The sequence below is a fragment of the Pleuronectes platessa genome, chromosome 17 (genome assembly GCF_947347685.1).
Source record: "Pleuronectes platessa chromosome 17, fPlePla1.1, whole genome shotgun sequence".
Lineage (NCBI taxonomy): Eukaryota > Metazoa > Chordata > Actinopteri > Pleuronectiformes > Pleuronectidae > Pleuronectes > Pleuronectes platessa.
This window is the reverse complement of record NC_070642.1, coordinates 13,225,579-13,238,939: the sequence shown is the minus strand read 5'-3', so window position 1 is coordinate 13,238,939 and position 13,361 is coordinate 13,225,579. Positions and strand designations below refer to the sequence as shown.

The 13,361-nt window shown below is 42.4% G+C and overlaps 1 protein-coding gene across 1 annotated transcript in view; it reads right to left on the bottom strand.

Annotated features, from left to right (window-relative positions):
* The window catches only part of LOC128460635 (uncharacterized), a 41,391-nt gene extending 39,195 nt beyond the window's left edge, over positions 1 to 2,196 (bottom strand). Inside the window, exons 1-2 of the mRNA XM_053445879.1 lie at positions 2,108 to 2,196; positions 1,412 to 1,512 (exon numbers count right to left, since the gene is read on the bottom strand). Coding sequence (XP_053301854.1) covers positions 1,412 to 1,431 — 20 coding nt within the window. The 5' untranslated portion in view covers positions 1,432 to 1,512; positions 2,108 to 2,196. The remainder of the gene's footprint in view (positions 1 to 1,411; positions 1,513 to 2,107) is intronic.
* Positions 2,197 to 13,361: the final 11,165 nt, after the last annotated feature.

Genomic DNA, 13,361 nt, shown 5'->3' with positions numbered 1-13,361 from the left:
GTCTGCTGTCCACTCGGTGTACTGCAGGGGTGTGGCGAGCAGGGGAGGGAGCAGGAAAAGAACAGACACTGGAACGGCTCAAACAATGGCTTTGGCCTGCATTTGCTATTTCGAGAGGCTTCCTCCACCTTTAGCCTCGCCCCAAACTTCACCCAGCCTCCGATGCTCGACCCGGGCGCTATCGCCTTTTGGTCTCGTGCGAGCAGGGGGTCTAATCTCGACATGTGGGTGAGTCACAGAGCGGCCTGTGGATTGAAACGGCTTCCCGGATGCTGTTTTCTGTGTCCCTGACCGACTGCTGCCACGCGAACAATAGGGTGAAGAACTGACGGGGTGGTTTTCTTGGATCAGATTATCTATTTAATCTGCTGATGCGTACTCTCCTTAATCACATTTTAGTCCCATATTAGATTTATTTTCTTTTTTATTATTTATAAATGGGCACATTTCCCTTCTCTGGTCCTGCAATGTCTCAAATGGGAGAAATCTACTGTACACACACCAACTGTAACGGCACCCTCGGCACAGGAAGCCCAGCTTTTCCGATGACAGGAAGCAGCCCTCGCCATGGAGACAGCAGTCTGAGCTGGTGTCCTGCAGGTCAAACACGAGCACACACATACACACGCAATCTGACGCCTTGTATGGTCCACGCAGCGAGGTAGAAATCTATGAAGCGAGAAGGACTCAGGAAAGGACTGATGCACAAATCCCTTCCCTGTTTATACAGACCATAACCTTTAACCACTGGAGAACACACACACACACACACACACACTTTCACTCTGACACACTCTCAACCCTGTGGTCATCACGGGTGCTTTAAATAGACAGGAAGCACAGAGCCTCTGTCCGAGTATGAGGAGGTGATGACCCGCTCTCCATCCTCTACTGTCTCATTGTCGTTTGATCTTCACTCTGTTGATCCTCACTTTTTTATTACATTTCAAACTGACTGCACGAGGCCATGTGGCTTCTGTTGTCAGTCACAAGACACTGCAGCCGTGTGCAGAACACGGACATGTTTCCCTCAGCATCTGGGATGACCGGTCAATTCAATTGCGGACGTGTAAAACTCAAATAACAAAGTTATTAGTGTGTCCCTCCGAAATTAAGATTTAATTAATGAGACAATAAGCTGAGGTTGATATTACATTACCAGCCAGCAACACAACAGTACACTATACCATGCTATACCACAATATTCTGGACCATGCTACTATATAAACATTATATTATATTATATTAATACCACAGTTATTATGCAATTTAGGATTACACAATATAGTATAAAGAAGGAACAAAGGAAGGAAGGAAGAAAAGAAAGAACCACGTTGACACTCGGTAGAGCCTACCTCCTCCATAGCTGAAGAATCCGACGTATACAAAATAAATCATTCTTGATCTTTACCTTATTCCATCTGCACCCATATTGTATGGTTCTTCTCAGGCCGAGGCCTCATCCCTCCACCAGGTTTAGTCAGAAGTCTCTTCAGTGGTTTTTGCATAATCCTTCAAACAGATGAACCAACAAACAGACATGGGGGAACCATAACTTGGACGAAGGTGGTGATACAGGTGACTGAGATCCAGATTAATTTCATATTCCTCATATTAAACCCTCACAGCTCCTTCAAGCTACAGAATAGCTGTGATATAAATCGTTCGCTGTCATTAGATACAACGCCACACTAAAGTTCTTCATGCCACATAACATAACAGTGTATGATAACATATATTTAATTTGCCTATACTGTACTTACATACTGTGAATACAAATGTATGACCTAGAGCCATAATCTGGAAGCACAACTCACAATCTATTATTATGCAATTTGTGATGAGAGTGTGACTTGTGATGTTGCAGTAAACTTTCATTCTTTCTCTCTGCTGCCTTAAGCACTTTTACTTATGTAACAAAGTCAATAACTTGTTGGAACATTAGGCTTTAAATTAGCGTAAATGATTGTGTGTGTGTGTGTGTGTGTGTGTGTGTGTGTGTGTCTGTGTGTGTGTGTGTGTGTGTGTGTGTGTTTGCATTTGCATTTGCACTATAGTAAACTCTGCCCGGCGTTCATTCATCCCTAAATAAAGGGCGTACACACACCGTTTCCCTCCGCCATGTTTATGCTCATGGCTCCATGCTGACCCCCGAACCTCACACACACTTTCCTCACACTCCCTCCAAACCAAAACACTCACCTCCTTCTTCTCCTCCTCCTCCGCTCCTCCCTGTTCACCTCCCTCCAGCTGAATCCTCCCCTTCCACCTTGAAACTGTTCTCCCGCACAGTGACGTCAGGGCTGTTATTTGACTTCTTCAGGGAAGTTCTGGGTTGTTTGCGATGCAACAGCACGTAGCAGACACCACAAGTTAATAATCTACTTGATGTCGGGGAGGAAAAACCAGGATTTGGACACATTATGTCGTATAAATAAACACAAACTAATCCGCAAACGTGGGCATTTATTTGGAGATCAAATCAATTCCCGACCTCGCTTCAATTAGAAAACACATGATCATGAAAACAAGCGATGGGTTCGAAGCATGGGAACCTCCTTTTCGGATGTTATTGGTCAACCCCAGCCAATCAGAGCGGAGCAGTGAGGGGGAGTCAGTCAGAAGGAATAAGGTCAATTGATTGTAACCTGTGTGTGGAAAAACACGTTTAATGCTGTGTCACTGATGAGTGGAACGCTGTGGAAATAACAAAGTAGTATAAACGGACATGATGTGACAGCACAACACTGTTGCATCAGGTCCGCCTTGAGGAAGAAAAATATCATGTGACGTGTGTTTGTCACAGAGCTGCACCTCACGCTTGTTATGTGAAACAACCAATTTCAAGAGTTAAAACAGACTCTTGTAATAGAAGCATTAGGACCAAAGCAGCTTTGTTCATTGTTTATCCTTTGAGGGTCACTCTAGATGGATAGCCAGTCCATTACAAGGCCAACATTCCGAGACATACAACCATACCACCTGCAGTCAATTTGGAGCAGTGGATCCCAAACTAGGGACCTCGGACCATCTGAGCAGTCGCAAGACTCGGAACCCAGATGGCATATGGATGTGGGCCACTTCAGGCAATCATACGGCATTTCTGGCCTCTTGTGGCCTGGACCAAATGGATGTGAGCCTAAAGTGTCCCTCTTGTAAAACAGCAGATTTGGACCCACATAGAAAGACCTGGACGACCAGCAGGTCTGCACCCAGTACCTTGTAGCTGTGCCGCCCCAACAACAACAATCCAAGTTATCATGTGAAAAGCTCTTACGTAAACTGTGTAGGTGTGATTTGACCAGATTTGATTACAGTGACCTGGAACACAAACCACTCTGAGACCCGACCAGACTTCAGTTCGTCACTCCTCTGTGTGTCTCTGCCACTTCCTCCCTCCCTCCCTGCCTTCCTCTTCCTCTCCTCGTCTCCCCAGCTGCTCCTGCTGTATCCTGAGCTCAGCATCCCGGTGGGCCGATGCACTGGCGGGCCTACGGGTGTTGTGACGCCCTGCTGTGCATTAACACAGCCTTTTTGTCTTTCTACATCTCTCTATGGATCATCTCGTTCTCTTTTTCCGTCCTTATTTAATCCCAAAGTCGGTTTCAGTGGCACGACTGAAACTGGCTGTTTTAAGAGAAGAGAAGCGATGATTACAATTAGAATTTTTGTAGTAATCCACAGCTGAAAATAGTCCTCAATTCATTATTTAATCCTGGTTGAGTACTGCAGTGCCTGGCTGTTTAGAAAATTATGTAATCTTAATAATTATAAAAGAATAGGCTATTTTCTGTTATTTAAGATTTTTGTTTTGAGGAATTATTAGAAGCATTGCAAAATATGTAAGAGTGAAATACAGACTAACAGACTAGTTCTTTAGAAGTGCTGTGCAACAACTTCAGAAGTGAAATGCGTTATAGTCATTCTGAACAGCCACAGCAGAGGGGGAGGATAAAAGGTCCCCTGTTATAAAGAGTAGGGGAGAAGCAAAATTGACAACAGAACATAGTTTCTCTTCAGGGGAAACAAACAAAGTGAGTCAGTTGCTCACATTGAAGTACGACAGATAGTTGAGTAACAAATTTAAAAGAGAGAGCTATAAAAAAAAAGCAAAGCCTGAATCTTCTCTCACCTCGGCACAGGATGTCACAAAGGTGAAAACAGAGGGTTTCCAGTCCACATGTAGTTTGGAGGGAGTAGAAATATTGCCTAATACTGACTTGTAACCCAAACTCTGTGTGTCAATACACATAAGGCCAATAGGTTGCAGTTTGATAACATTTATGGTTAATTGGTGGTTTCAGGCAAAAATAAATGTATCATGGTATTAACTTTCACCCTCCAGCCATCACCAAGAGTTGTACCAGTGAAGACTATTACAATTTTAGATGAATCAATTAATGCAGCTAAACTAAATTTAGCTAATATCAGAATGTTGAAGCCAACTAAATTATTAGAGAGCTGGTGTGACACCAAAGGAAAACCAGAGTTGAGTGAACATGGAACACGAAGAGGCTCTTTGTCCATCTACAAAGCATCTGTGACGTCATAAGACTCTATAGTGAAATTTAATCAAACCATTTTATAGTCCCATGGGGGTGTTCAGTTGTGGGCCGAGAACAAATGTGTGTGTGCGTGTGTGTGTGTGTGTGTAGGTGTATTCATGTGCATGTTTCAAGGCCAATGCAGCTGAAGAATCCCCGGAAAGTGTCCCTTTCTCTCCTCAGCGAGTCAGGAAACGCACAAGACGAGGAGCTATTGTCACGAAAAGACGCTTTAACAAGCTGGCGAGGTGTGTGTGCGCGTGCGTGTTTGTGCATGTGTATGTGTGTGATTTTGGATGCAGACCATCCCCCGTGATCATGTACAAATATGATGTTTTTTATGACCTACATATTAAAGACATAATTCGTAACAAATCTTCAGTAAAATGTCTACAAACAACCGGACCTATATGTTATGTATTTTGTTGACTTGTGTTCTAACATCATCCATAATTATTCCATCAATATTCACACCCACAGAAACCTTCAATATTATTCAAAGTAACAAGAAGCTAGGTCCTTTGTTATTGTTTTGATTCCGAGACCCCCTGTGAGCTAAGTTACATATTGTCGATTAGGTAACGGGGTGGACACGATATTAAATTGATAAACGCGCAATCATTAACTTGTGTGCTTGGATAGTTGACTCGAGTTATGTTAGGAATTTCCAGTGTGTTCCTCTGCCTGCGTCACCCGTGTGAACAAGGATCGATCTTGTCTGGCCCTGTCGTACTGTCGGTCATGGACGAGAAGCAAATGTAAACAGACGGCGAGGTCACACAGTGCTTCTCCTGTCATGTGTCGGGATGGGTCAGGAGTTTTTGTGTGTGTGTGTGTGTGTGTGTGGTTAGGCATGTGTTTGATCTCTTATGGCTGCGTTCCCAGGGGTGGTGTGTCCCCAGCTATCCAATGAAAAGGCAGGAAAGGGGTGCATGCCACAAAAACAAAGGAGAGGAGTGGGGTGAATTAACCTGTAGAGGTATGATCAGGGAAAAAGAGGAAGAGAAGGGGGGGGGGGGCGACAGGCACAGGACAGTTACTGTTTATTTGATAGGAGAGAGACAGTGAAGGTCGGGCTAAAGCTACATATCAGAGCTCTGTCCACACCAGTGTATTGGCTCCGTTTCAGTTTTAAACCCCATCCAGACTAGCACACCTAAAAAAAAGGATATTATTAATGTTGCGTTCTTCTTAATGCTGTTGTTTTCTTCCAGATGGGTGTCATGTGATAGGAGACTGACAAATGAGCGAAGGCTAAGTCTCGACCAATCAGCAAACGGTTGTGGGTGTATACGTCAGACCAAAACGCATCGCTGGAGTTTTCAAACTAAAATGGGCTCAGCAGTGTTTCTCAACTTCTCAGTTTTAGTGCTTCTAAAACTCCAGAGTAGTTTTCAAATTAAAATGTCATAATGTGGATGTAGCCTGAGGGAGAATTATTTATCTTTTAAAACAGCACTTGAACACACTGAACCTTATACTATTGATTATGTGGCACCATGAAACTTTCCTGGCACCATGTTTTCACATTACTAAACACTTGTCAACTTAAGTTGGTCAAAGAGGATCAATCGTTAGAAATTAACTAGTGACATGAATTTACAGGCAGCACCCACTAAACATTTTTGCCCAGAAAAGATATTTAGCCCAACAAGGTCTCAAGCCCGGGCCTCGGTGCCACATGAGGATGTATGATTTCAATTCTCCACAATGGCTTCTTTATAAATATACTTCACGGCACTGGTGTCTCTCTAGAAATAGACTCGCAAAGCTTGATTTGATTTCCCATGCACAGGGGGAAGGATGACACCGAGTCCTCGCCTGAAAGCAGAAATAACGAAGCCAGCATGTCACGGTGGAACACTGCGCTGGGCATGTCGCCTCCAGCATGGCTGCCTCACAAAGGCCATCAGAGCTCCGCTGAGACCGAACAGAGCCGAGGCCTGTCTGTCAGCGCGTGGGTGGATGAGTGGATGCAAAAGGCAGCGGAGGGGGGGGGGGGGGATTTGCCGACTTACTGCTGACTGGTCGGTTACTGGCTGCGGTACCATATGGCCCAGTTTGGCCTCTGATTCCCTCAGGCCATAGTCCAGGTGGACATTCGTCTGCAAACACACACTCGGGTGGAAATGTTTAGAAAAGCACTTTATCCCAGAGCTAATGTTTATTTTGTTCAGATTGCCAATTCAGATTAATCATGGTGAATAAAGAGATCAAAAGAATAACCGAAAATTGAACTTTAAAGGGTAAAAGAGCTCTATGTCGATATGTGTGTGTATGTGTGTGTGTGTGTGTGTGTGTAAGAGAGTTCAAAGCTCATAGGATACTGAAAGTAGATGGACTATCTGAGGTCTAAAACTAATAAAGATTGGTAACATTTTACTTTGAACCTGCAATTTATTATTTATAAGCTGAATTCAATAAACAGTTTTTATGTCACACTATAACGTAGTTACATGCATATATATAAAATGACCTTTTAAAGTGTTTTATTGATGTTCAATGATAACGATTCCTGTGAAGCATCTATAAAGATTTAAGAAATGATTGATTAATCAGTATAACGTGATTTATCATAGTCCTATGTAATTAAACACATACCAGAAAACGTGTTACTTATCAGTAAGTACACATAATTTAGATTTTTATACCCAGGTGGTTATAGCAGAGACAAGCAAAACCACAGGTTAAACAGATATGACACAGTTAAATAACAACCAAAATGAAAAGTCAGTAAACAGGACAAAGTACACAAGTCAGAAAAATATAAAACATAGGTCTGTTTGTTTTTAGACATTTAATGAAGAATTGTTATATATTATATATTTAATGTCGTTATGCCTCTATCTTCAATTAGTTTGGATCTAGGAAGAGCGGGTACAAAGTTACTGGGGTCATGTGGGTGTAGTATAATAAAAGAGGTACATCTCAAAACAGCTGCAAGTCAGTGTTAAGGAAATGAAAGTGTTTCCGGTGTTCATAATAAATCCTTTTTTCTTATCATCTTATATCATCCTCATCAACTCTTGTATCTTTCATCTGCTTTCACCTTTGAACACCGAGTAACTCCCCAGTGAAAAGACCACCGAAGCAAATATACTCACCTGAAAGGTCAGTCGTCTGCTTCCATTCACACTCTTTAATTAAGGCTCGATAAATCTAGGTCACGCAGGCACCCAGGGCCACAGTCTCAGCGCTGAATAGATCCAACTGGGTTTGACGGATAAGAGAAGCTGATTATTGAGAGACTGATACACAGAGTCTCAATGGTATTCTTTTATAGTCAGATGACATATGACTAACAAAGACAGGACCCTCAAAAACTAGAGGGTTTTTAGTCCATGACACATTTGTCCAGCTCCTCCATCCTCTTATATGAGCCTTTCATGCACGGTTTTGAAAGCACTAAAAAAAACAGGAGTATCAACCATAAGGGTTTTGTGACAACCTGTACTGACATAATAGTATAAAATGAAGAATATAAGAAAACAAGTTTATGGGATTTTGAAAAAGGCCTTGAACGTGAGGAATCTGCAGCAGACCATCCCACACTGAGAGCTCACACACACATACATCATTTTGTAACGTATAAAAAATCTGCCCAATAATATCCATAACTCTACATCTTATCAAATTGCAACCCTTTATGAGCTGACGTTTAAAAGCCTCGGGGTTTGGCATTTTTTCCGGCTCCATCTTTGTTGCAAGGAGACTGCACGCCCACCTACACCTGCGACCTGCGCCTATTGGACGGTACTACCTATCAGTCATAAGGTGTCGACACCCTAATTAGAGTGCAGATTGGGTCCAAATGAGCCAGAGAGAAAACTAACTACACCCGAGCTGAACCCAACGAACGGTGATTACAGGCATATGCGCTGATAAAGAAATATATGGCTAACGTAACCTAACCTGACCCAGGCTTTAATATCATCTAAAGTTTGTTGTCCAGATTCTGCCCGGATTATCAGGTCCCAAAATGTCTTGACAGCTCCAGACAGGCTCGATTCAGGCATCCACACTCTTGACCCAATGGATACCATGAATTAAATAGAACCCTCATTTTCATATTGTTAAAAATTAAGGGTGAAATTATATGATTTTTCTTTAGAGTTCCCTGGAAAATTACAACCTGTGGAGACGCCCTCTACTGGTAAACTGAGAGAATACAGGTTTTAAGGCACTTGTGCATTGGTTTCACTCTGTGGAACTGGAGTCTATGTCCCTTTTTATAAACTGTGGTATCGACTCAAAATCTGTTTAGTTTTGCATTTAACTTTTGTTTGTTCATATGTGAGACACTTCTTGTGTTACCAGACTTTTCACAAAAGTAAGAAAACCTGTTCTCGTCTTTTAGATTGGACCGAGCATTTTAAAAGCTCTTTTGTGCTCCCTCGTTTCTGGACTCTTCTCTTATTTCAGACTGAGCCTTGTGTCAATAAACGCCCTCGTGTAAACATCTAATATTTCCATGCTGACTTGGTTTCTCTCTATTGTTTACTCTGCCGCGGCTGACCCAGGCTTTTGTGTCCCCTTGTTACCTGATGCTATGAAAACTTGTCTTATGGAAATAACCAGACATCCTTTGCGCTGGAAATTAGCCAACAGGGCTGCAAATGTACAGTCTGTGCAGTGGGTGTTCAGACCAGAGTCAGGTCATTCTCCCTTTGTGTGATGAAGGACAAAGATGGATATGAGAGCATGAGGGCGATCAGAGCCCGAGCTGCACCACAGCTCAGTTCAATCTCGTATAGTTTCCTCTACCTGTTCCTCTATTATGGTATTGAGAGAATGAGATATTAACTAGCTCTTCCTAAAGGGCTGTGGAAAATTCCCAAAGGCAAAATTCTCGAAAAGATAATGAGCGGGGGAACCTTTAAGATACAGGAACTATTTATCCAAGCATGAATCATCGCCGCTTGAGGCCTCCAAATGAAATGCCTGAAAATGTGCTGAGAGTTCTTGGGGCATATTTAAACATTAGGCAACACATTATTATCTCTGCAAACTGCCTTTCTTTTAATATCCTCCTAATTGATGAAAATTGAAATGTTGATTTTTTTAAATATATAATCCTGAGGCTTCCGTCCTTATTTGTCTCTATTATCAAACCTTGTGTTATATCTTAATGTCACATTGCCACCCAGAGTACTAAACTGGATTGGCAACAAGAGAAGCCACCAAAATAAAAGCCTCAACCCTTTGCTCTTTTCTGTTTGACTTACAATCTGGCACAGACAACACAGTATTGACAGGCCTTTTGTTTTTATTGTTTGGAGCATGGACGTAAAAAGAGGCAAAGTCCTGCCTTACTTCTGAGCTGATCCTCCGGCTTCCCATGAGCTTTTGGCACACATGCACTGTCCAACCTGCCAGTGTAGTTATTGAATGTAGAAAAATAATCCTGGCACCTATTATCAAAATAACAAAGCGGTTATATAATTTCATTAAAACAGACGAGAAGAAAACATCTGCGGTGTCGCGTGATGTCATTTCACAATATGTGTACAATGTGGACCTCAGCCCAGAGGTAAAAAAGGGATTTTTACAGTCCAGATGGCATAAAGCACAACACTGTAATTGATGTATAATCAGGGTAAACACACCGTTCACTCAGTTTGTCAGGGAGAATAGATCTAGGCCACAGTGTTCTGGCAACTGCAGGAAGGTGAAGCAGTTCAGGAGGAATTTAGCATGTTAGCGTTAAAAAAGTTAAGGATTTCGATTCCTATTACATGGAATTTTTTACAGACTGATTTTCAGACTGAAACACCAGTAACATTGGTAAAACCTCTTGAGTCCATGTTGTCTTATCTTTGTGTCGCTGCGGTTCTTCACCAGGTCTCCCTTGTAAACGAGACTACTAATCTCACTGGGATTAAATAAAGGCTGAAAACAAAAATTGAAATAACAGCCAAAGCAACTTAGGGTCAAAATAATAATGTAATGCTGAATCTGAAATGTACGTATTTCCATGTTGACGTCAACCAACAGCAAATAAATGTATATGCATGTTGAATCTTGTATATTTATATTCAACATGTCATATTCTTAAAGCAAATAAGAGATATTTACGTAAAATAACCTATGTCACTGTTTCTATGTTCCACCTGTAGGCTATTTTTTATATATATTTTCAAATATTTGTATCAGTTTGAATAAGTTGGATTCCTCTTCTCTGTATAAGTATTGTCTGATTTGTGTGAATGCAGCGACAATAAAGGAATTCAAACTCAAATTTGAGAGTTGGTGTAGAAAAAAAAAGTCAGTGTACTTCTCCTTTACAAGCCAATGGAACATCATTAGGTTCAACATCATTAACTCCTGAACCAGTCACCAGAGTTGTTGCAGTCACAGCAGCAGCCTGTTCAAAACCAATGGTAAAGTTAATTTAACATTTATCAGCCAAAGAGACGTCCCTGAGGTCGTAGGTGTGGGGGTCACGCTGGACTTACATTCAGCAGGTGGACAGAAACACAACACCACACGTCTCTTATGAGTCTACATTTGTCCCCACTGCTCTCAAGCGGACAAGTAAGAAGCTAATGTAGGAAAATGAAGTACAATTCAACTTAACAAATGCAGCCTGTTCCTGAAAAACTGGTTTTAGAAAACAAAGAAAGTATTGACTGTTCCTTGAGGTCTCTGTAAGAAACTATGTGACGGAACAATGTACAGAATGCTGAGGTTGCAGATACTCCGGATGGCTTTCCGGTGGCTCCAAGCCAAACACAAGTCTTTACGCAATACAATAAAAATACCTGAAATAATTCTATTTATGCAGTTTACAAAATTCCAGCACAGTCGCTGGATGTCGCCTCTTTTTCTTATCATAGAAAGCAACAACTGCAACCAGTGCAAATTTCTCTAATCAAATTATCTTGATTATTTATTCATCTTTCATCACACATCACACACAACCTGTCTTTCTGACAGGTTGTGTGTCTCCAGCTTCAGCCATCATCTTAGCTTTCTGGTAAATACACAGACAATGACAGCGGCAAACATTTGTCTCTCTGCTGCTAAGTAACACAGACCCAGCGAACACTGGGTTTTCTTGGCTGAGTTTGCTTAACCTGCTTGATCTTCAGCGTTTTCTCAGGATTCAGCTTCATGCAGGGCTTATCTGCTCAGGCCGTCCCCGCAGCGGAAAATTCCCCGAACCCTGAATGTGAGACAGGGGCTTGGTGGAAAGGGAGAAAGTCTGTGATACGTGACATTCAAAGAGACATGAAGCGAGAAGGAGAAGTGACTCAGACGGGATAAAGGAAAGAGAAAGGACGACTGGTTTTGTCTTTGCTGCTTTATAGAATTCTCAACTAGGAGAAAATGTGTTTTTTCCTTTTTGTTTCAGTTACTGACCTACTAGCCCCAGCTGATATCCTATAGGCCCTTGAAGTGACCCTGTAGTCTCTTACTAATAATTCCATCAATAAATATGACAGTTTGTTAAGTTCACAATGAGCTTGAACAAGGAACAAATTTCTTAATAATTTCAACAACGCTTGGCTTTGCTTAAAGCTATAGCACTAACAAGGAATGACTTAAATGTGAACCTTACTAAATCAGGAATCGTGAACATATGTTGGACATATAATTGCCCCCCCCCGAAAAAAAGGAAATCCTTGATCCGCCCCTGGAACTTGCTCACGCTTTCTCTGTCTTACTTTCTTTCTCTTGTTATCTTTTCTCCACCTTTGTTGCTCTCTCTCACACGCACCCACACTTTCTTTAACATTCCTCCAAACGTCCCTGCACACCCATACCATTTAAATGAAGATAACATTTCACTTATTGCACTTGGCCATAAGGAGAGAGGAAACGGCTGTTGACTGTGGCCGTTCTCTTCACATACATATCAATGAGACGCCCCTCTGCAGGAGTAACAGCCCCGCAGCCAGCATGAAAACAGATACTGATATATGCCAGTGTCCTGATGGATATAAAATGGAAGGACGCTCTACTACAATTCCTCCCTGTGCCCGATAAAGGAGGTGAAAGCTAAATGCTTGGTTTGGCCGAAGCCCCTGGCGGCATCCTGACAGTCACGTAGAGCCGGGGGGGGGGGGAGAGACCTTCTCAATGAAACACTGTGGACGTTTCATTGAGAAGGAAAAGAGATGAAAGATAAATGAAGAAAAAGGACGGAAACGGAGGAAAATGAGAGAACTGCTGAGTTGCTTTGTTCCCGTGCTGAAAGATTTTGACTTTGTGAGTGTGCTGCTGCAACAGAGCACGTTTCTTCAGACCTGCCTAACCTGCCATTTGGGTGGTATCCATTTCATCACACGCTATCTTAAGAGGAAGGCACAGGAAAGTAAGTGAGTGAGTGTGTGTGTTTGTGTGTGCGTGTGTGTGTGTGCAGCTTAACACAGCACAATACCCAGTCCCTAGCCAAAACACAGAGGGTGGGACACACACACTGGCTCTGTGGTAAATGTTGCCTAAAGCACAGATCCACAGGGACGTGATTTCACACACTCGCTCGACACACACAGGGCGCCTCCCCACGTACCCTTGGTTTCCTTAACTGGCCCAGTGGCTCACATGAGGCAGGGTGACATGTGCTCATCTGCATGCAGGGTCCGTCGGCCACATCAGTCTCGTCTCACACTGCATTAATTCATGATCAGATGTTTAGCAGGGAGAGGAGGCCTGTATAATAAGAGAGCCAGGGGAGGAGGGCTGGGCTGCTGCAGGATGCAAGAAACTCTTCATCATGAGATGATGAACAAGCTGTCCGTGTTGACATAATTAAAATGTAAAAAAAAAGTTCTGATTATTCAACCATAATACTTTACAAAATATTTTTGGGAC